Source organism: Nomascus leucogenys, chromosome 2 (assembly GCF_006542625.1).
Source record: "Nomascus leucogenys isolate Asia chromosome 2, Asia_NLE_v1, whole genome shotgun sequence".
Classification (NCBI taxonomy): domain Eukaryota; kingdom Metazoa; phylum Chordata; class Mammalia; order Primates; family Hylobatidae; genus Nomascus; species Nomascus leucogenys.
Window position 1 is genome coordinate 111,302,838 of NC_044382.1, and position 25,153 is coordinate 111,327,990.

A 25,153-nucleotide genomic window follows, 5' to 3' on the forward strand; every position below is an offset into this window, starting at 1 on the left:
AAAATGAGAAATTAATTTTGTGAACACAGACCATTGTCATTACCTTTCTATATTTGTGTTGAATTCTGAAAAGTAAAAGGTTAAAAATGCTATATTAAATTTTTACATTTCATTTACATCACAATTATAACAAGAATTGTTCTGTCAATCAGCAGTATTATTTGAACTTGGATTGTTTGTGTAAATTTAAGCAATAGTTTTTTGTTTTTGTTTTTGTTTTGTGTAGCTACAAGTGGACCTTCTAGTGCAGTTGTTCCTAATACCTCATCTCGGAAAAAGAATATAGCTAGCAAAACAGAAACGCATGAACACAAAAAAAACACTGGGAAAAAGAAATGAAATCTTAGCAGAAGCTGGGACTTTTTATGCTTATAAAAATAGTATGTTCTTACGTTTCTCCTTATGCATTTATGTGTTCACTTAAAAATGTTTTTAAATCTAAGGGTTTCTTTGTTTATATTCAGGTAAGGAACTTTTGTCATGATCTGGAAATGTTTAAAACGATGTTTGTTAGCATTCTGTGAGCAGCAAAACTTATAGTGATAAAAATCGATTATTGTTAATATGATGTTTACCATGTGCACATAGTAATGAAAAGGAACATAAAAGCCCAGCAGGCTTGTACCAAAGTCACACCAGTAATGCTATGTACTGCAGAGTCTGATGAGATGGCCTTTGTGCACACTTTTATTTTCATGGGATTGTATCTTAACTGTTAAAACTTCTAGATTGAAATTTGACAGCCAGGGTTACATATTGGGGACTTTTAAAGTGTCTTTCCAAAGAGATTTCATTAACTGTTTAGATTAGAATATCTTTCCCAATTGTTACAGTGACATATATGCTGCAATATTTAACAACTGGAGTATTAGCCACATGGGTTATTTTTTCAATCTGTGTTTTGAATTTTTTTATTATGTGTTATTTAAAATATTACATATGCAGCTGGGAGAACTATACCTTTGTGCATATAGATTTATATATTAATTTGTAGAAAATATTTTCTTTATATATTTCCTTACCATACAAGGTGCCTTGTTCATCAGGAAAACTTTTGTTTCGTATGTTGACAAGAAAGGCACCTTTAGAGTTTCTTTTTAAGTATAGTTGACAAGTGTATAAATGTTACACTTATTTTCAGAGTTCTTTTTAGATCTAAAGAAGTCAGTTCAAAAATGGAAATCAACAATGTTAGGAGAAATCTGAATTCTGTTAAGTTAGTTATTATGTATAGCATCTGTTTTTAACCATTTCCATTCTTATCCCTAGTGTATCAGTTGATCACACCAAGAAAGCTTAGAAGATTGAGCATTTGAAATAAATGCTCTTTATAAATGATTAGATTTTTGAAGGGATATTGAAATCATTGTGCTGTGATTTCATCTGTGATGTGAAAAATCAATTTATTATCCTTGGTGCTTTTCCCCCTCACCAATGCACAAATAATTGTGAACCACTTGAAATGACTTAAACTGTAATCCAAATGGGACAATCTGATAAGAATTTCATGCATTGGTAGTTAAATAACTTAAATTGCTAAAGCTTTAGCTTGAAACTTAGGTTTAGAAAAACTATTGATTTCCCATGGTATGAATATATCTATTATAATTCTTCAAAAGAGACTCTTCTCACCTTAAATAGTCATATATTAAATAACTTATAGGAAAGAAGCATACTATATGGTAGCTGTTTTAAAAGGTACCAGATGTAAGAGTCATAAATATATACAATTAAAGAAGTTCATATATTTCACATGTGTTATATGGAGACGTCTTGTAAACAGTTGAATGTAGGTAAGTTTTCTGTTTGTGAAAATGTAGTTAATGTACTCACTGTGGAGGTAATAAGGAAACTACTTTTTTTTTTTAAGTGGAACCTAATTAAAATATTTCCAGAATCAAAGAGACTTAAATGGTAAATTTTTTAAATTTTCTTATCTCTTACTTTTTAGTTTTCAAAGTAGAAAAAACCAGGAATTTTTTTATTAACTTGTACTTACATATTAAATAAAATTTATTGTTGGATATATACATAGCAATATATTACTTTCCAAACCAGAAAGTACAGTACAACTCACTTTTTCCATTGTTATACAAGAACTATTACTTTCCTGTAGTCACCAAACTCAGTAGTATTGCTCCGTGGACTAGATAGTCTATTTGTAAAAATCTCAGAATCATTTTCCCAAACAAAAAGCCTACTATATCAGGGCAAAATGTTATAGTTATCACTGTTTAGTGGCAGTTTGACTGAAGCATCTGTTTCTCACTTGATTCTGTCCTGAGAAGATGTGGGATTTTTGGTTTTAAATACTAGAAGATATTTCCTCTTATAGCTCAGTCCTCCATCCCAAAGAGGTGAACTAGCCCAGCATGAAGAAGTGTCTAGTCACCCTGAGATATTAATCTTCATAATATATTATTCAGTTCCTTCACCCTTAAAAGCCATATAATAAGCTCACACCTAACTTAGCCCTTAAAGTCTAGTGCTGGCAGATGCTGCTGCCCTGGTTTAAATGAGTTACATAGTCCATTCTCAAATACTAGCAAATTTGGGGGGCGTGTTACGGCAATTTTGGGTGAAGAAGAAAAGTGTGCTGAACACGTTATGTCAATGATAGACAAGATATAGAGGCTGAAGGGAATACAGTAAAGTAACAAAAACATGTGACAGTGTGCTTAGTATAAACATAGAGCACAAAGGCAATAGATGGCAATTATGAGAGAAAAGTTAAAGTTCTTCAAGAAATATCCAATTAAAACTCACTAGCCAAGGAAAAAGTTTCTGTTTTCACCCGGATTTCTTTTTGGTTTCTGTTGTCTCTGTCTGACCTAAATGTCCTCTGTTAACTAGTGTCATGCCAGTTTGAACCAAGATTTCACATTTTTGTTTTGTATTCATACTTTGGTAGAAATTTCTCAGTCTTTGTGTGTTTATAAGAGTTTGCTTTACACATAGTGTACAGTGTTTATTAACTGTACATCATTTTATCCTTGCCTTACTATCTGGACAGTGTAGACTGCCTATATTCTTACTTAGTTGGGGTTGGGATCTCTTCTGTTAGAGTGGCCCAGCAGTTTTATCCCCTGTCTAATTCTCTTTTCGTGTGTTGGGAGATATCAAAACAACAGAATTCTTGCCAGTGGGAACATTTTTCTTTTTTAGACAAGGTCTCATTCTGTCACCCAGGCTGGAATGCAGTGGCACAGTCTTAATTCACTACAGCCTTGAACTGCTGGGCTCAAGAAATCCTTCTGCTTCAGCCTCCTAAGTAGCTGGTACTATAGGTGCATGCTACCACACCCAGCTCATGGGAATAATTTTTACATTCCTTCAGAAGCAGTCACTTGTGATTGGAGTCCAAGTAGAAACAGGTTTCCCTCTGTACATAATCATAGGTACCAAAATATTACTGTGTAAAATGTTGTTTATATAGGTCAATTTTTGTGGAAGATCTAATTTCTATTTTCAGAGAACAGAGCATATTAAAAAATCCATTTAGTATTGTGTACTATATAATTTATGTGAATTATAGCTCCTTAACTAAATATATTACTGAGTTTTTTTTTAATACTTTAAGTTCTAGGGTACATGTGCACAACGTGCAGGTTTGTTACATAGGTATACATGTGCCATGTTGGTTTGCTGCACCCATCAACTCATCATTTACATTAGGTATTTCTCCTAATGCTATCCTCCCCGAGGCCTCCCACCGACAGGCCCCAGGTGTGATGTTCCCCGCCCTGTGTCCAAGTACTGTTCTCATTGGTCACTTCCCTCCTGTGAGTGAGAACATGCGTTGTTTGGTTTTCTGTCCTTGTGATAGTTTGCTGAGAATGATGGTTTCCAGCTTCATCCATGTCCTTGCAAAGGACATGAACTCACCCTTTTTTTGGCTGCATAGTATTCCATGGTGTATATGTGCCACATTTTCTTAATCCAGTCTATCATTGATGGACATTTGGGTTGGTCCCAAGTCTTTGCTATTGTGAATAGTGCCACAATAAACATACGTGTGCGTGTGTCTTTATAGTAGCATGATTTATAATCCTTTGGGTATATACCCAGTAATGGGATGACTGGGTCAAATGGTATTTCTAGTTCCAGATCCTTGAGGAATCGCCACACTGTCTTCCACAATGGTTGAACTAATTTACACTTCCCACCAACAGTGTAAAAGTATTCCTATTTCTCCACATCCTCTCCAGCACCTGTTGTTTCCTGACTTTTCAATGATGGCCATTCTAACTGGCATGAGATGGTATCTCATTTGTGAAATGATATCTCATTGAGATTTTTATAAACTGCTTTTCTTTTGGTTCATGTGCTTGTCATGGATTGTGAGAAAAACATATATTTTCGCTTAGGGATCACTGTCAATTTCTCCCTTTATTATCAATGGTTTTTACTTTACTTTTTATATAGTATGTGGCTATGTTTTCTGGTGCATATGAACTCATGAATGCTAGATTTTCATTATAGGTTTTGCCTTTTCATTATTAAAATGTCCTTTTTGTCCATTGGATACTTTTTGTTTTATAAATTGTCAGACATTACGATTATGACCTATGCTTTATTTTGGCTTGCATTTGCCTGATAATCATCTTTTTACTTTTTGGTATTTGTGTCACTTTGTTTTGGGTTATTTAATATAGTATATAGTGGGTTTTGCTTTGTGATTCCATTTTAAGATCCCTTTTACTTAATGGATTAGTCTGTTTTATGTAATATATCTTTGCTTTTAGATTATGCTTGCTTGCTTTATTGCTTTAAAATTCTTTTGTCTTTCTGTAACAATACTTTCCACTGCAAGTAGGAAAATTCCAATTGAAACTGGTTTAAATCATAAGAAAATTTATTATTACACATTTCTGAAGGTCCAAAGTTGGGGTTGGCTTCAGCCACAGTTGCATTAGCCATATTGTCATCAAAAGCCCAAGTGACCTCCCTTGTCACCTCTGGCATAGTATAAACTTTATCCCAAAGTTGTTTTCTCTTGTGTTAACAAGATTGCTGTCAGTTTCAGTGAGGACTACATATTTTTTGGTTCATGTCCAACACAATAAAAATTGAGGGAAGTTCTCTCCCAGTCCTGGAATATTAATATTAAGCCATCTACTTCTGTGTGATTGAGCCAACTTATTTGATCATCTACTCACCCCTAGATAAATAGCATTCTCCAGGAGATTCCCATGACCTTACTGACCCTAGAGCAGATGATGGAGTCAGTTTTCCCAAAAACCATCAGCGCTGTTGACATTTTGGACCATATAATTCTACATCATAGGAAGCTGTTCCATGCGTAGCAGGATGTCTAGTAGGATCTCTGTGCCTAGCTGTGAAGTGTTGAGAGTCAGTTAAGGTAATGAGCTGAAATGAAAATAACAATCACATCTTTATTCACTTAATATGATAAAATTATAAGCAAGAGACCAAAAAGGAAAGTAGTGCCAGCTCCTTGTTGTTCCATTTTTCCCCTACCATGGACTAGCACTGGACATGGGTCAATCAGATGACATGCAGTGCAGGCAGAGGAAATTGTTTCACTGCTAAGGAGCAATGAACAAAAGGTTCCTGCCATCTTATGGACCTCAAGGACTGCGGACAGGGAGCAGGGAAGGGCTAGGAGTAGAAAGAACTGAGTCAGAGTGGAGATGAGTGTCTCAGTCAAGGCCCACTGATAGAGAGGTCTCTGTAGAGGCACCTGAAAAGTGTCTCAACCAAGGCCCCCTGATAAGGAAGACTCAACGTGGAGGTACCTGGTCTAGGAATGCAGCTAGGTTTATAGACATGGCCAGCCCAGGGGGTCCTGAGCACCAGGTACAACTCCCTCCAGAGACTGGCTATGTTTAAATCTCATGTGGGAAGGGCACCTTTCCCCTACGAAGCCTGTCAGGCAAAGCCTTTGTAATTGCTTATGGTCAGGCCTGAAAGATCATACATCAGACTTTGGCCTGGAACATATCTCCTCACCCTAAATGCCAGCAGCATCCCCTCCAAACTGCGGCAGTCAAAAATGTCTCCAGACATTAGTAAATGTCCTTTGTGAGGGAAGAATTTACCCTAGTTAAGAACCACTGCCCTAAAGCACATGATTCTGTGGAAAAGAAGGATATATGACCAAAGTCATCATTTTGGATATAGTGAGGGCATGGATAATGGATACATAATCAGCAGTGTACGCTGTATACTACACTTGCATTATGTTATTCACATTTGCTATAGTTTGCTTGTTCTGCTAGTGGTTTTTTCTTTCACTATAATTTTGAATTATATTTAATTTTAAAGTATACATATATATATTTAGATCCTATCTGTTGACTCCTTGCTGTGAACAATATCCAATTAGTGTATTTTTTCCTCTACTGCACAGTTTTGGTTGATTATTTTTTCCTTTTCATTTCTTTTCTAAACTTTGTTAGCTTATGTTGCATTTCCTTTGGTTGTTTTGCTATGATGTTTCTGATCAACTATATTTCTTTATGAACTCTATTTCCTTAAGTTCTTTGAGTTATGACAGTATATTTGGTCACATTTTTCATGTGCTCAGTTGATTCATTCTTTCCTATTGAGTGGTTTTTATCTGCTAATTGTTTCTGCTTGTTCCATTTCTGCTTTTCTTGAAGTGTTTGTGCATGAACACTGTGCAGGTTTATTCTCAAGTATTACTTACCTTTATATGAGATAAATTTCTTTCTGGCTCATCTATTTGATACAATTTCTTTTTTGTTTGTTTGTTTTTGTTTTGTTTTGTTTTTGTTGTTTTCTTAAATGCAATTTCATATGGTAGGTAGGTTGGCTTTTCTTTTTCTTTCTTTTTTTTTTTTGAGATGGAGTTTTACTCTTGTTGCCTAGGCTGGAGTGCAGTGGCATGATCTCAGCTCACTGCAATCTCCGTCTTCCGGTTTCAAACGATTCTCCTCCCTCAGCCTTCAGAGTAGCTGGGATTACAGGCGCCCACCACCACGCCTGGTTAATTTTTGCATTTTTAGTAGAGACTGGGTTTCACCATGTTGGCCAGGCTGGTCTCAAACTCCTGACCTCATGATCTGCCTGCCTCAGCCTCCCAAAGTGCTGGGATTACAGGCATAAGCCATCATGCCCGGCCGTAGGTTGGCATTTTAAGCTCACACAATCCTACCAAGGTGACAGTGAATCTCCTTATGGCAGGATTGTGGGTCTGAGAGAGCTGTTGTAGCCTTTTACTCTCTCCAGTCAACAAAGATTGGCAACTACAGGGTTACCACCTTTGGAGTCTCTTTCCTTCTGCCTGCCACATCTACAGACTACTGCTTGTCAATGTAACATGCATGTATTTTCTTCTTTGGCTTTGCCCCTCCTGCCACCATACCAGACAATATCCAGGAAATCCCCTACTACTGACACTCATCCCATTTCCATTGTTTTAGAGAGGGAACTAGCTGTTGTTTTTTTTTTTTTCCCTATCTCAGATTATGTCATCTATTTTGGAGTATTTTGGTCTAATGACTTTGGCTGTGATGTGGAGCTATCTGACCTTTACTGCACCTGGTAGCTCTATCTCCTATTTGGGGGTTGAGGTTAAAGTGTCTTCTAGTTTTGTTGAAGATAGTTTATGTTTCTCTTCATATTTGATGATAATTTTTAAAATTAAGACCTGATTTCTCCTTCATTTTCAAACTGGATATCATTTCTTTTGTGGTTAATATTCTTTGACAAGAAGGAAGAGGAGGAGGAAGCAGGACAAAAGAAGGCTGCCTCTCTTTAGACTGCCCATCTCAATTATATTTTAAAAATGAAGTTAATATCTGTCCTGCTAACAGTAGTGTTGTCAGAATCACATGAAATAATATTTGGTAAACTATAAAGTGAGGACCAAATTTGAAGGACTATTTGTTTTCTTTTGTTGTAATAGAGTTGTATATAGTCCAGATGTCAACCAGGCCTCTTCAGCATTTTTATAGTCAAAGATGTACGAGATAGCTGCTAATGCTCAGGAACAGCCTGCCTAGTAACAATCTAACAGACACCCCCCAACAACCAAAAAAATATAGGTTATTCTAGCATCTTCTCCTTTTAAAATTCTTTAAGAGAATTCAGTTCTTCCCAAAGCAGTGTTTAAAAAAAAAAAAAGTATTTAAATAAAACCAAGGATACCCTTCCACCCACCTGTCTTACATTGTGTGTGGTATGAGTGGTACCATTGTGTGACCCAGGTAGGATAGTGGATGTATAGTTTAGATACCCATTTTAAAGCAGTTAGAAAGATGTAACTTGACAAGGAAAGCAGTCTCTTTTGTCATTCTACATTTATTGCTTCAGGAGTACTTGATATATGGAAGGATTTTTTTTTTTAAAAAGAAAAAATGAATATGCCTTTGGAAAGTATTTTGCTGCTTTTAAAAGCCATAGATTTGTCTTAAGTTAGGCAATGCTGAATAGAAAGCTTGATGATAAAGGTGGGTAGGTGGATGGATGGATGGATGGATGGATGGATGGATGGATGGATGGATGAAGGAAAAATTAGGAGAAAAGAAAGCAGAGGAGGGGTGAGACAGAACAAAAGAACACAGGCTCTACTGTTATCAAAAAGCAGCATCGCTGATGTGTGGGGAATAAATTGGAAGTCAGATCATTAAGACTTTTTTTTCATGCCACATAGAAATGCTGATTTGTCCTATAATGCCTGTACTCAAAAGTCATGACAATAAAATGAGACCTGGGAGTCCCAAGTGTTATTAACTACCACAGTTTTATATAACTGATTCTTCACTGGTCATCCAGAAGCCTTTTTGAAAGTCCCACTGCCATACCTGCCTCCTCAGTGAAATAGATGTAAAAGCCACAAAGAGAGAATCAATGAGCCACACTCATATTGGAAGCAAATGAAGTTGACTTCACCAGTGGGAAATGCAATTACTTTTCAAGGTGAAAACTGATCGATTCGCAATTCAAGGAAAGCATGGAGTAATTTCAGAACTCCAGTAAGAAGTGATAAATGTCTAGTTTGGAATCATGTGGCTGAAAATCTTACCATATGCTTTCCACAGGCTGAGCAAGAGGATAGAGCATTGAATAGATGCTTTAATTCCATTTTTGACAATGAACCTTGTGCTTCTGAAAATATTTATATTTAACCATGAGGTTATGATGATTTTTCTCTACACTTTTTGAGAAGCCTCTTCAGAAAAGAGCAAAGTGGTCTGCTCTAATGGATAGAATAAGGAGCTGGGAGAAAGGAGACCTGGGTATTAATCTCAGCTCTACCACTACATATCTGGGAGACTCTAGAATCTTTACCATTCCCTCTACTATTCCTAGCTCCCTTTTCTTTCATAGTCAACAAGTGTTTTTTGAACAATTATTCAGGTAAATAACATAACCTTAAAAGTTAGTACTGATTCCCATTATCATGCTCTGTTGTTCCCCAGATGCTCTTTTGAGGAATTTACTTGGTTAATACAGTTAATATTATAATACTTATAATAATTTTGAGAATTATCAGCATGAGACAATTTATTTGCATAATAGCTTTTTCTTATTATCCAGAATACGTTTAGTTCTGGATTTTGTTTGATATTGTGAATGCAAACTATTTTTTTGTATTAGCCTAAATAAAATGAAATACAGTTATGGAAATATTTCTGCTGCAAGAAAAAAATTACATACAACTAGTATACATATTTAAAGGTGCTGTAGTCTTCTAGACTGTAAAGGCAGACGGCAGTGAGGGGAAATCTGAGTGTATAGGATGTGTTTCATGTTCCCACTGCATATCATATGCATTATTACGCTTGTCTGAGTGGTTGTTTAAACTGACATCTGTAAAACTAATCTATAAAGTGAGATCTGGGTTCTGACCTATCTTTTACACTCCATAATGTTGTGATTCTAAAAATATTTCATTCCTTATTGCTTTCTGCCCTCCATTCTGACCAATGCTACAACCACAAATAAAAACATTACTTACCCTATGAGAAAGACTAGACCTTATACTCATTTTATCTTAACAGTTTATTATAACTCATTTTGACCACTCCTCCCTCAAAAAAAATTGTCCCTAGAAAACTAGAGTGACCATAGGGATCAGATGACCTCATGTTACTGGGTGAAGCCAGGAAGCTACCATATACGTAGAAAAGTTGGTTGCCAAGTATGGTGTGGGAATTTGGGAGGAATTTATCTGCTCAAAAACTCTCACCTACTGACTAGATCTAGTGTTTGAAATGTTAGCCTTGGAGATTCTACCTTAAAAATACCATTGAGAAAGCTCAGAGAACTCCCAGGTAAACACATAGGTAGCCCCTTCTAAAATGCAAATGCCCTTTGAAGGCCAGCTTTATTAATCTTGCCATTAACCCCATAGTTAATCATATGCATTTCTCACAGTGACCTGAAAACAGGCATTCCTTCTCTAAATGTGTGTTGAATGCCAGTTATAAACCAGTTACTACACTAAGCCCTGATGATACAAATATGAAAGTCCTGTTTCCGGGGAATTTACTTTCTAATGAGGAACCAAGTGCTCAAAAGCATTCATAAAGTTCATGGCAAAATAACCCACGTAATTAACTGCTTTGTTACAAAAACTTGGAAATCTAGATAAAATATTTATTTTGGAAATATATGTTACAGGTGAAAAGCAAGAATTAAAACTAGTTATCTGAATGTAAAAGGAATCAATGGCTAAATCCAGCTTAAAGTCTTCCTGTCCAAGGGATATGAAAAGTACCTCAACCTTTGGTTTTGGTTTTGGTTTTGTTTTTGTTTTTTTGGTCAACATGAATTATAGCTAGGGGAAGAGATCAACAGGGGATTAGGTTGTAGACTATATGCATGACAGATTGCTAGAATTGGGCTCCATTCACAAAGGAGGGAACGGGAAAGGGTCTGTCTTGACTGGACCACAAATATAAAATTTCATGCCCTCTCATTATCTTGAGAAGCCCCATAAGTCCATAAAAGAAATAAAATGCCAAAACATACCATGAGGACACTCACAATCCAGGGCACACACATGACCCCCACAATAGGAAACCACACTGAAGACATTCTCACAATTTAAAACAAGTTGTAAACTACAGGAAACAGTTGGCATCCCAGGGGAATTGTTGCCTGAGGAACTAGACGGTGGTATGTTATTCTGGCATGTAGGGAACAGAATAAGATAGTGGGGTAGGAAGAGGTTTTTAAAAGCAAAGTTAGGCATTCAATGATGACTTCATAAATGTGCCTGGGCTGGCCTTTAATGGAAGGCTTTAATTTAGGGAACTTAAAGAATTTCATAATATTGGAGTATAAACTGCTGGAAATAAGGATGCTATTTAACAGACTCTCTTAGATTTTTCATAAAATGCTAATAGAATCCCAAAGGAAGTGTGTATTCTAAAATGTTATTGTGTATGTTATAAAAGCTTTGTAAAATAAAGTGATGTTAAGCTACTATTGTAAAGTGAAAAATTTTTTCAGTCATCTGTAATCTCAAGTAAAACTGTTTTCATTTTTCCATTAACCCTTTTAGTTATGTATTTCCATTACCCTTAGGCATGTTAATGTAGTTGCAATCATTGTATCATAAAAAAATTTGTCTTTCCTAAATTCTTTACATTGGACAATATTTCCCATGTTACAAAGTATTTATAATGTTCATAAATATCACTTTAAAATTTTGGCATTTTTCTAAAAATTTTAAAATTTTTATTAGAGTAATATATACATATAATCTGGAAGGTCAAATGTAATTTAGCTATATAACAAACTTGCATTCGTACCCCTGAAACTAAAGTAAACATTAAAAAAAAAGGAAAGAAACTTTGAGGTGAAAAAGTGGCCACTATAATGACGTGAAATGGTAGCTTCAAAATTTTGGTAGTGGTGGTGGTGGGTAACATAATCTATTCCTTAGTGGGAAAGAGTTGTTTATCTTCTAACAATGGGAAGCTTGAGAATTAAGTGACCTACCAAAGTATGTCAAAGTGCTTTGGTTCCTTGCCTCTTTTTTTCCCTTGACCTATACCCACACCTACCTCAAGTCCCATTTTCTAAAAGGATCTTCTTTTAAGAGTACTAGCTTTTTCTTCAGATATTTGCCACCATGTTTCTATATAATAATGTTATACATCTATATTTTGATTTACCAATTTTAGATATTATTTACTGATTTCTTGTTTTGGTAAATAAGAAATTAACCTGCTAAACTCTACTCTTCCTCTTTTTCCTCCAATAATTTAATATTATTAAGTCATTAATCAATGCTTATAGTATTAATGGCTATGTAAATATTGTTATTGCTGAGCCAAGTAGTATATTATGGTCATTTCTTATACCATATTTGTTTCTGCTTGGAATTAATTGTTTATTTGGTTTTCATTGTATACATATTTCAGATTCTTTAGATTCTTCAATGAATGTGTAAAGTAGAGCTCAGTATTATTTTCAACATTATAGATAACCATTTGCATCTTTTTTGTCTCCCTGAATATTTCCTCCTGTTGCTTGTTAATGGAAGTTGGGCCCAAAAAACTAGGAAAAAACAATGGCAGATTCTCAGAAATCAATCAGTGTCATGTTATTATTGTTAAGAGTTGTGTGGTCCTACACAGAACCACTGAAAGAATTTGAAATGAATGAAGGATTCATAAAATTCAGTTTCTAATGTTAGGCAGGGAGACGTTTATATTTTAAAAAGGACCAAAAATATTCAAAATCCAGTAAGGCATATAGCCAATTAGGTAGACGTGGCAAACTTGAAGATTTCTATGAGTAGGCAGAAGAATTAGATGATGTATATTTTGAATCTAAGGCATTCATGCTACACAACAACCTCCTTTTTTGGGTCATAGAATGCTTAACATAGCAACTATAAACAATGCTCTCAGTAAGAATATGAATCCAGTCCCTGCTCAGGCCAAAGCAATTGCAACAAAAACAAAAACTGACAAATGGGACCTAATTAAACTAAAGAGCTTCTGTACAGGAAAAGAAACTATCAACAGAGTAAACAGACAACCTACAGAGTGGGAGAAAATATTTGCAAACCATGCATCTGACAAAGGTGTGATATCCAGAATCTATAAGGAGCTTAAATAAGCAAAAAATAACCCCATTAAAAAGTGGGCAAAGGACATGAACACTTTGCAAAGAAGACATATATGTGGCCAATAAGCGTATAAAAAAATGTTAAACATTACTAATCAGAGAAATGCAAATTAAAACCAAAACAAGATACCATCTCACACCAGTCAGAATAGCTATTGTTAAAGAGTAAAAAAATAACATGCTGGCAGGGTTGCAGAGAAAAGGGAACACTTATACCCTGTTGGTGGGAATGTAAATTAGCTCAACCATTGTGGAAGGCAGTTTGGCAATTTCTCAAAGAACTTAAAACAGAGCTACCATTCTACCCAGCATTCCCATTAGTGGGTATATACCCAGAGGAATATAAATCATCCTATCATAAAGACACATGCCTGTGTATGTTCATCGCAGCACTATTCACAACAGCAAAGACATGCAACCAACCTAAATGTCCATCAACGGTAGACTGGATAAAGAAAATATCGTACATATATACCATGGAATACTACCGAGCCCAAAAAAGATTAAGATGATATGCTCTGTATTAATAGCAACATGGATGCAGCTGAAGGCCATTATCCTAAGCGAACTAACACAGAAACAGAAAACCAAACACCACATGTTCTCACTTGGAAGTGGGAGCTGAACATTGAGTCCACACAGACACAAAGAATTACAGTAGACACTAGGGCCTACGTAAAGGTGGAGGGAGTAAGGAGAGTGAGGATTGAAAAACTACCTATGCTTGTTACCTAGGTGATGAAATATCTCTACACCAAACCCCCATAACATGTAATTTACCTGCATAACAAACTTGCATTTGTACCCCTGAGCCTAAAATGTAAGTTAAAAAAAAAGGAAAGAAACTTTGAGCTGAAAAGGTGGCTGCTATAATGGCATGAAGTGGTAGCTTCAAAATTTTGGTGTTGGTGGTGGTGGGTAGCATAATTTATTCCTTAGTGGGAAAGAGTTGTTTATCTTCTAACAATGGGAAGCTTGAGAATTAAATAGAGCAATATTTAAGGGACTCAAACTAAAGTAACAATATTTCTTGCATTAAAGAGTTACTACATTTTTGTATTTTTATGTAACTATTTTTTTTTTTTTTTTTTTTTTGGTGTCAGAATCTTGCTCTGTCACCCAGGCTGGAGTGCAGCGGCACGATCTTGGCTCACTGCAACCTCCACCTCCTGGGTTCAAGTGGTTCTCCTGCCTCAGCCTCCCAAGTAGCTGGGACTACAGGCACACGCCACTACGCCCAGCTGATATTTTTGGTTGTATTTTTAGTAGAGACAGGATTTCATCATGTTGGCCAGGCTAGTCTTGAGCTCCTGACCTCAAGTGATCTGCCCACCTTGGCCTCCCAAAGTGCTGGGATTACAGGTATAAGCCATGACACCTCACCTAATTGTAATATTTTTAAAAATTTAGCCAACTGTAGCTAACAGATCAGCCTTGTGATTCTAATTTTAAAACATGTAATTGATTTAATTTGATTTAAAATTCATATAAAATTTAATTTATTTTAGCATTATAAGAATTCCGTGAGCACCTAGGAATGGTTTTCTGACATTTAAAGCATTTATAATGCAGTTTAAAGTGCTTAAACGGGTATCATGAACTCATCAGGAAAATAGGACTGAACATCAGTCAAAAGATCCAGCTACTAAAATTTGCTGGATTTACAAATAGAAAATGTAATCTTTAAGTTGAACTTTAAATGCTCACAGAGTTTGAATTTGTAACTTTAGTAAATTAAACATTTTAAAAGACAGACTACTCTCTAATCTTTTTTGTGTCCCCAAACTGCCCTTGAGGCCATTTAAAAAACATTTAACAGAGGCACCTCCCTTCTGCTCCAGTTTGGGCCAAATGCTCTCTAAGCTGCTTCCCGTAATTTCCTCTCTTACTTCATGTGTTTTTAGATTCTCTGCCCATACCTTCCTCTGAATCACATGGCCACAGGGTCACAGTGTTTTTCCAGGAAGGAGGAAGGGTAAGCCTAGAAACCACTGATGTCCCTTATACAGCTTTCATTCAAGTTCCATCCCATCCTTGCTTCCCAGTTACCATATGCCCCAAGCCTTTAGGCATTTCTTGGAGCAGTCATTTTGCTTTTCTTTGGTGTCCCTGTCTGCAGTGTTTTTGGTTGCAGTTGCCTCTGCTTTTTAAATTCATTATCACAATGTGGTGAGCTTTCTGCTTTCCAAAAACTTGTTGACATCCCTCATGTGATACTATTTTTATTCACATTCTCTTTATAGCTTATTATTAATATTATTTTTTTCTTGGTGTATAGTGGTTTGGGAAGGAAGTATAGATAAACTGCACAAGTTCAACCTTCATTTAATGGGAAATCTTATTTTTTTATAATATGTATAATAGTCCATTAAATGATGTACTCTAATTTGTTTAAATGTCCCTTATTGTAAAGCACTTAAATTCCTTCCTTCCCTCCCCTCCCCTGCACCCCACTGTTTGTTGTCTTCTGATACATTATTTCATCACAGTAAATCGCAAGAGGTAGAATTATGGGGTGAAAAGCTATAAAAGGATACAGTATGGAATAGTAGAAAGAGTGTGGGCTTTGAAAATAGTACAATTCAACTCCTAGTTATGTTCATTGCCTTCTACATGATAACCAATTTATTTTTTTAAGTCTATCTGAGTCTCAATACTCAAATTCTAGGTTAAGAGACAATATTTATTCTCAAAAATATTCTGCAAAGTAAATTAAGTAAAATTAAAGGAAATAAAATTTAAAGTAGCTGTAAATATGACTTAAAATAATAAAAAAGAAAGTAGACACCATAATGTCAATATCTTGTTCTATAACTTCCTTAACAAACTTATAATTCCATATTTAACATTTTTACCCTTGAAAAATCTCAAGGTTTGGAAAATTGCTATGTATCAAATTACTTCTAAGTTTTCTCAAATGGCACACACCCCAGGCTCTCCAGGCTAAGCATTTGAAAGTTGAACAGTGCTTTTTGCATCTAACTAGAGCTTAACAATTGGTATTATAATAAAAATGAGTTGTCTCACTAACAGGCTTTTGTAATCCATATATAAAGTTATTTTACCTTTCTGGAATCTTGCCAGCTTTTAGATATGACATTGAACTAGTATGAATGAGAAGATAGTTTCATTGACCCATTGTTCTACTTGTATTACTAATAAGCTAATTGCCAAAACTGCACAGAATATATTCCTAGTTTTGTTTCTGTTTTCAGTTGGAAGAGACTAATTTGTAACAAAATCTGTTCGGATTGAAACATGCCAAACTTTTGATTCCTGATTTATTATTATTTTTTAAAGACATGGTAAGTTCTAGTGACCTGATTCATTCTTATCACACTAAAAATGAGCCAATAAATATTTTGTTGAGTGTACATCTCACCTTCCATGACAACTTTATGAGAAACAAAAGTAGAAGCAAAATCATAGAATAGATGAGGGTAGTCATTAGAACATCAGGAAGGAACATAAATTTATGTAATTACATTTTCAGAACTTTATACATTTTATCAGAAATAAAACACACAATTTAAAAAATGCTGGCCAGACGCAGTAGCACACCCCTGTAATCCCAGCATTTTGGGAGGCTGAGATGGGAGGATCACTTGATGTCAGGAGTTCAAGACCAGCCTGGCCAACATGGTGAAACCCTGTCTGTAGTAAAAATACAAAACTTAGTTGGGCGTGGTGGCAGGCACCTGTAATCCCAGCCACTTGGGAGGCTGAGACAGGAGAATTGCTTGAACCTGGGAGGCACACGTTGCAGTGAGCCAAGATCATGCCCTGCACTCCAGCCTTGGTGACAGAGTGAGACTCGGTCTCTAAAATAAATAAATTAATGTTAAAAACAGTCAAGCAAATCAACTGCTGGCCCTTTATTTGTGTGGAGACATTCTTTTTAGATGCATCATAAATTGTTCTGCTGAGTTCTACAAAGAGCCCTGGGAAGTTAGCAAAGTATGTATTATTGTTCTTACTTGACAGATAAGAGAGTCAACACCCAGAGAGGAAACACGGTAAGTCAGTGACAAAACTAGAAAAAGAATTCAAGTTGCCCAACCTCTGTACATTTCTCTCTCAGGTTTATTACTTTATGTTTAACTTTCAAACCTTGCTATGTGGCTATAGTTCTTAGGGATTTTTGTAGTTCATGATACAAATAACTGAAGATGTATTTTCCAAATTAGAAGCAGTATTTAGTTAGTATACAAAAATTCAAGTAACTTGACTGGGTACCAAGAGTTTTCATTCAAGAAATATAGTTCATTTTTGTTTTTTATTTATTCAGCTTACATCTTAACTCTTTCTTTTCTTTCTTTTTTTTAATTATGCTTAAGTTCCTGGGAGGCCGAGGCGAGCAGATCACAAGATCAGGAGATCAAGACCATCCTGGCTAACACGGTGAAGCCCCATCTCTACTAAAAAATACAAAAAATTAGGTGGGCATGGTGGCGGGTGCCTGTAGTCCCAGCTACTGGGGAGGCTGAGGCAGGAGAATGGCATGAACCCGGGGGGCGGAGCTTGCAGTGAGCCGAGATCGAGATCGCATCACTGCACTCCAGCCTGGGCGACAGAGCAAGACTCTGTCTCAAAAAAAAAAAAAAAAAAATTCTAGGATACATGTGCAGAACATGCACGTTTGTTACATAGGTATACATGTGCCATGGTGGTTTGCTGCACCCATCAACCCATCACCTACATTAGGTATTTCTCATAATGCTATCCCTAGCCCCCAACCTCCCAACAGTACCTGGTGTGTGGTGTTCCCCTCCCTGTGTCCATGTGTTCCCATTGTTCAACTCCCACTTATGAGTGAGAACATGTGGGGTTTGGTTTTCTGTTCTTGTGTTGGTTTGCTGAGAATGATGGTTTCCAGCTTTATCCATGTCCCTGCAAAGGACATGAACTCCTCCTTTTTTATGGCTGCATAGTATTCCATGGTGTATATGTGCCACATTTTCTTTATCCAGTCTATCATTGATGGGCATTTAGGTTGGCTCTAAGCCTCTGCTATTGTGAACAGTGCTGCAATAAACATATGTGTCCATGTGTCTTTTTAGACACATCTTTTTTTAGTAGAATGATTTATAATCCTTTGGGTGTATACCCAGTAATGGGATTGCTGGGTCAAATGGTATTTCTAGTTCTAGATCCTTGAGGGATCACCACACTGTCTTCCACAATGGTTGAACTAATTTACGCTCCCACCAACAGTGTAAAAGCATTCCTATTTCTCCATATCCTCTCCAGCATCTGTTGTCTCCTGACTTTTTAATGATGGGCATTCTAACTGGCATGGGATGGTATCTCATTGTGGTTTTGATTTGCATTTCCCTAATGACCAGTGATGATGAGCATTTTTTCATGTGTCTGTTGGCTGCATAAATGTCCTCTTTTGAGAAGTGTCTGTTCATATCCTTTGCCCACTTTGTGATGGGGTGTTTGTTTTTTTCTTATAAATTTGTTTAAGTTCCTTGTAGATTCTGGATATAGCCCTTTGTCAGATGAATAGATTGCAAAAATTTTCTCCCATTCTGTAGGTGGCTGTTCACTCTGATGATAGTTTCTTTTGCTGTGCAGAAGCTCTTTAGTTTAATTAGATCCCATTAGTCAATTTTGGCTTTTGTTGCAATTGCTTTTGGTGTTTTAGTCATGAAGTCTTTGCCCATCCCTATGTCCTGTATGGTATTGCCTCAGTTTTCTTCTAGGGTTTTTATGGTTTTAGGTCTTACATTTAAATCTTTAATCCATCATGAGTTAATTTTTGTATAAGGTGTAAGGAAGGGGTCCAGTTTCAGTTTTCTGCATATGGCTAGCCAGTTAACCCTTTTACTGTAGTGTGGTAATGGGAAGAGAACTGAATGAGAATCTGGGTGTCTTCTCTGTCTTATCCCTTTTCTCTACTGGTACATAACCCTGGGCAAATTGCTTACCCTCCTTTTTTTTTTTTTTTTTTTTTTTTTTGAGACAGAGTCTCGCTCTGTCGCCCAGGCTGGAGTGCAGTGGCGCAGTGGTGCGATCTCGGCTCACTGCAAGCTCCTCCTCCCGGGTTGACGCCATTCTCCTGCCTCAGCCTCTTGAGTAGCTGAGACTACAGGCACCACCACCACTCCCGGCTAATTTTTTTTTTTTTTTTTTTGTATTTTTTTAGTAGAGATGGGGTTTCACCATGTTAGCCAGGATGGCAGGATGGTTTCAATCTCCTGACCTCGTGATCCGCCCGCCTCAGCCTCCCAAAGTGCTGGGATTACAGGCGTGAGCCACTGCGCCCGGCCCGCTTACCCTCCTTTAACCTTAGTTGCCTCATTGGTAAAACTGGGAATAGCATCTGCTTTTCATGCTTTTCCAGGTGTGTGTGTGTGTGTGTTTATGTGTGTGTGTGTGTGTGTGTGTGTGTGATAAGCAACAATAAGATAATATATGAGAGAGTGCTTGGCAAATTGCAAAGCACATCACAAAAGTAAAATACTATTATTTCTTCAATACTGTGGAACAGGTGAAAGGATACCACTTAGGCTAATTCAAGGAAGAAAGTGAAAGGCCATTTATGAAATTTCAGCGTTAGCTGCTGTTAGCATTTATTTGCTCCAACAATACAAGTTGACCATCAGTAAAAATTGCCACTATGAAATCAACTCAAGGGTGGCAGTTTACAATAGGCTAGGTGTCTCTTTCTGAGGTACAAAGTTACGTCAGTTACAGCAAGGTGAAATTTCAAGGTTTAGGGATGAGAGTAGAGTGTAAACTGTAGGATTAAATCCAAGTTCACTATAATTTAGTAGTTTACAAGTAGTTTAGTTGTTTTCAGACTTTCTGTCTGGCTTCTGGGTTTTCAAATTTTCTTACCAAAGGAATTCAGTTTTTGGAAAGAGAAATAATTTGGCAAATGTGTGTGGGGGAGTTGTGGTGCTGGGCGGGTGGACATGTACATTTAGGCACTCATGCAAGCAAGAACTAAATGTTTAGAGGCAAACTGAATTGTTCAAAATTGTTTTTGTCTTTTTATCACAAGCAGTTACTCAAAGAAGATTCATGGAGCCAAGAATACAATCTACTACCAATATGAAATACTTATCTAAAAGACTTGACTGAAATGTGCTGTAATAGAGATTCTTGGATTTTTTTCTGTTCCGTTCTGGTGGGGAGGAGGGGAGCAGAATCTGCCAAATTAATATGCATCTATATGAGGGATTATATTTGAGGTTGTCCAAATGTCCTAGTGCTTTTGTTGCACTAAAGAAGATGTAAATGACCCTTATCCATTTCTACCCATTGTGCTCAGCTCTTGATATTCCTTTACTATATAGTTCTGAAATAAAGAATTTGGATCAATAAAAATAGGTGAATAAATGAATAGAAAAGGGGGAGAAAACAGAAAGAGAATTGATTTGTCAGAAAATTACCATAGAAAATAATTATTCCTCTCTCCATTTGCAAGATAATTTATTTTCAAATATATTTAAATACTCTCTAGTATATCATTGGTTTGCATCTGGCCCTTTAAGAAAATATGCCTCTATATGGGATATTGGCCAAGTGATTGAGTGATGATGTTGAGAAGTCCCTTAATCATAAAACAGGTTTCTCAAATGATCTTTCTACAGCAGAATACCCCAGTGCTGTGCTGCTTAGTGAGAGGAAAAGTAGACTTAACTTGTTCAGTTTTCTTATAAACCATTGTTTATGGTTTAACTGACTTGAGAAATAAATGTGTATCTAACACATATTTTTGATAGTGGTTTGCACTATATGTCTCAGATAAAAGTTTAGAAATGGTTCTTACTTTTATGGCATTTATAGTATACCATGTCCTTTAACTTAGAACTAAAGAACAAAGGCATACATTTTCTGTTATTTCAAGACTACTTTCTGGCTCTAATTTTTGCTAAACTCACACCTGAAATACTGCTTGCCCACAGGTAGTGTTGGTAGCACCCAGGCCTTTTGAATGGTTGATAATAAGCTGTTCTTTTAGAAAGTTATTAATGTAGGTCCTCTTGGTGTTAGTAGCAATTACTGGGGAAAAAGAAGTTGAGTGATGGATGGAATCAAGGAATAAGCCTAGATTTAACTAAGTTGAAAGGCTTCATTAATGCAGGAATCCTCGCAGCCTTGAAAAATGATGTCTGTGATTCTTTTAATGGCAAATTTAATGGGCAACATTTCCCTCCACCAACAACTTATTTGACCATGAAATCCTTTTTGCATGAAGGTATCTCTTGGGAAAGAAAGTTGATTTAGAAAGTGATATTAGCATGAACATTAGAAAAGCCTTTAAAATAGGTTGACTCTGCAGTAGAATCAGACATGGTTCCAATCTGGGCTCTGCTACTTATTAAATATGTGCCTGGACACGTTGCAAACACCCTTCTGAGCCTCAATTTCCTCAGCTGTAAAATGAGAACAAGAATACTTCAGATTATGTTTTGAAGATTAGAAGAAACTGAGAAATGGCCATGTAAATTGCAAGGTATTTTAATTTTAAAGATATAAACTATTATGAAAATAATTGGTATAGCATTAAAAATTGATCTAAGAATGTTTGCCCTACTCATATTTTTAAATGTGCTTTGACATTAGATTAATGATATGTAGTAATCATGTTTCCTGATGTTGTAAAGGTGAGTTGTTCTATTTGAAACCTTTCAAATACAGAAATACTAATTTTAGGAGAAATAACTATAACATAATAAGGCAAATGTCTCTCCCCTGCCCCTCCCAGTCTGTGACACACTTTCCTCTTTTGCCTCCTCTGGCCCTCAGGCTCCTGCACAGACTGCGTGCAGCCCCCTCCCAGCCCTGCAGTCCCTGAGCTGGAGTTGTCCCTTGGTTGGGTCCAAGTCACAGGGGTGGGGGACCTACGTGCCAGGAGGAAGCCACACTGGCCTGCGGCCTGCGTGGAGGAGGTGGAGGTACCCAACATGGCTGGCGGAGCATGAGCGCCCCAGATGGCAGATTGGAGGCTTTCAGCGTGCTTCCTCCTCTTGGAATTAGCAAAATAGTGCATAAAGATCAACTCTGTGAGCTTTAATTGAGGAAGGGAAGCAGCAGTTCACTGGAATAGCAAAGGATACCCCAGACCCTGTGGAGAAGGTGGGCAAGCAGCCCCCACGTCGGCGTTCTGCTGATAATGTGTGAAGCCCTAGTATGTGAGAGGAATAGCCAGTCTCCCCCTGCGTTTCGCCTTTCCGCTAGTGATCTGTGCAGCCCAGGCCAAGGGAGAGCACCCTTTTTCTGCCAAACCCGGGAGCTAGCTTGGGGAGAGGCTGAGATACCGAGAGGGAAAGACACTGGGAAAAGCTGCAGGCATTTTTCCAGACCTGGGACTGAGAGGAAGACACTTGTTTTGTTTTGTTTTGTTTGAGACGGAGTTTTGCTCTTGTTGTCCAGCTGGAGTGCAATGGCGCGATCTCAGCTCACTGCAACCTCCGCTTCCCGGGTTCAAGCGATTCTCTCGCCTCAGCTTCCCCAGTAGCTGGGATTACAGGCGTCCGCCACCATGCCCAGCTAATTATTGCATTTTTAGTAGAGATGGGGTTTCACCATTTTGGCCAGGCTGGTCTCAAACTCCTAAGCTTAAGTGATCCACCTGCCTTGGCCTCCCAAAGTGCTGGGATTACAGGCGTGAGCCATCGCCCCTGCCGAGGACACTTTTTTGAATCTGGGCTCATACAAAGTCAGTCATTGTTTGGTAACCTGGCAGTGGTAGCCACGGCAGCCATTTTAGTCTTGGGCCAGAGATTGGAGCATTTGCTTTGGAGCGAGGGAAACGTCCCCACAGCCGGAAATGGGCAGTGAGTTTGGAGAGTGCCCTAGCAGTAGGTGCTGAAACTAGGCTCTCTCCCATCCCAAGACTGGAATGGGAAGAGAATTGCAGAAGCCTACTGCGTTTCTCCTGAGTAGCATGACTTGCAGCTTTGCGACCTGAAGCAGGTCTGTATGGGTCATTGATGGGTGCCTCAGACTGCTTCCTTGGTCAGTTGAGGGAGAGTGCTTCACCAGCTGCAAGGAGTAGGAGGGAGGTGGACCCCACTCACCTGGAGATCTAACCCTCCGTGTGAACTGCCACTAAGGGAAGAGGGAGTGCAGGCCGCCAAAGTCCCTTTGGGGTCAAAGGAACTATGAGTGCTGTGACAGCCACCAAAGGGCACAGCACCAAAGCCTGGGAACAGACTTGGAGATGCGGGTCATCTCTCACTTCCAGACAGCCTCCCCAGTGTACTTTCGTGGACATAGCAGCGCCTCTTCCTGCTGGGACCCAGGGAGTGTAGGGTGAAAGAAGTGCCTCTCAGGCTTTTCCAGGGGCTCCACCTCCGCTGAAGACAAGTGGCATGGGGAAGAGGTGAGGAGGGCACTTGGGCTTTTCTTTTGCCTCCACCCCGCTGAAGGCTTGCATAAGCAGAGTAAGAGCCTCCTGCCAGCTCATCTCTTACTCTTAAGCACCATCTACTGGACTGCAGCCTGAATTACACCAAATAAGAATACACTGCTACACCAAGCAAGTCTGAGAAACCGACCATATGAAGCTATCTGCAACCAAGGAACTCTATAGAGCCCTGGTCCCATAACGGCATCCAGAAACAAAGCTAATCGATCTGTTAAAACAAAGTTAATATAGCCGGAGAAGGACTCCATACTTCTGTAGTTTACTCCTTGTGGATGAACTGTAATCTAACTTAATAGGTAGACAAGATTGACAACCTAACTTAGCAGTATGCACCTGTAACAATAGCTGAGTCTTGGCCAATCCCAGCAGCCATACTTCAACCACTCATACACTGCCAAGTGTTTAAACTGTGTTCAAATAAGGCAAACGCCAATCAGTCCAGCTATTTCTGTAACTCACGTCCAATTTCTGTATGTCACTTTCCTTTTCTTGTCTATAAATTTGTTCTGCCCATGAGGTATCCCTGGAGTCTCACTGAATCTGCTGTGTTTCTGGAGGCTGCCGAATTTGTGAATCGGTTTTTGTTTGTTTGTTTGTTTGTTTTTTCTTGCTCAGTTAAACGCTGCTAAATTTAATTTGTCTGAAGTTTTAACAGATCATACACAACATCCACCACAGTCATAACCTCAAGGCAAAAAAAGGAATAAAATATCAAAAAGCTCCATCTAAATTACAGACAATTCAGAAAAAGAAGTGTCAGCTCCCTCAGATGAAAAGGAACCAGCATAAGAACTCCAGAAGTATAAAAAGCCAGTGTTTCATCACCTTCAAAGATCACACTAGCTCCCTAGCAATGGATCCTAACATTAAATGTCTGAAATGACAGATAAATAATTCAGAATACTGATGACAAACTAAAAGAGATATAAGAGAAAGTTGAAATTCAACACAAGGAAAACAGAAAAATGATGCTGGATTTGGAAGATAACACACCTGTATTAAGAAATAACCAAACAGAACTTCTGTAATTGAAAAATTTACTACATGATTTTTCAAAATACAGTTTGAAGCCTTAACAACAGACTAGACCAAGCAGAAGAATTCCAGAGCTCAAAGACTGCTCTTTCAAATCAACTCAGACAAAAATAAAGAAAACAGAATTTAAAACAAAGCCTTCAAGAAATATGGGATTATGTAAAGTGGTAAAATCTATGACTTGTTGGGATTCCTGTGAGTGAAGAAGAGAAAGTAAGCAACCTAGAAAACACAGTTGAGGATATAATTCATGAAAATGTCCCCAGTCTTGCTAGACAGGTCAAGATGCAGATACAGGAAATGCAGAGAACTCCATGAACTACTGTACAAAATGACTGTCTCCAAGGTACATAGTCATCAGACTATCCAAGGTCAATGCAAAAGAAAAAGTCTCAAAGTCAGCTAGAGAAAAGGACTATATCAGGCTATGATAGTAAACCCATCAGACTAACAGGGGACTTCTCAGCAGAAACCTTACAAGGCTGAAGAGATTGGGGGCCCGTTTTTAGCATTCTTAATGAAAATAAATGCCAGGCAAGAATTTCATATCCCACCAAACTAAGCTTCATAAGTGAAGGAGAAATAAACTCTTTTCCAGACAAGCAATTGCTAAGGGAATTCACCACCACCAGACCAGCCCTACAAGAGATGCTT

General features: G+C 37.6%; 1 protein-coding gene across 14 annotated transcripts in view; it reads left to right on the forward strand.

The window, feature by feature from the left end:
- PPIP5K2 (diphosphoinositol pentakisphosphate kinase 2) overlaps nucleotides 1-17,451 on the forward strand; it is a 99,367-nt gene extending 81,916 nt beyond the window's left edge. For 11 of the 14 annotated variants that reach the window (XM_030817367.1, XM_030817386.1, XM_030817382.1 and 8 more), the window contains one exon: nucleotides 227-1,906. In XM_030817367.1, coding sequence (XP_030673227.1) covers nucleotides 227-339 — 113 coding nt within the window. In that variant the 3' untranslated portion in view covers nucleotides 340-1,906. Of the gene's footprint in view, nucleotides 1-226; nucleotides 1,907-17,414 lie in introns of those variants that run through there. The other 3 variants (XM_030817411.1, XM_030817416.1, XM_030817355.1) reach the window with 2 other exon arrangements.
- Nucleotides 17,452-25,153: the final 7,702 nt, after the last annotated feature.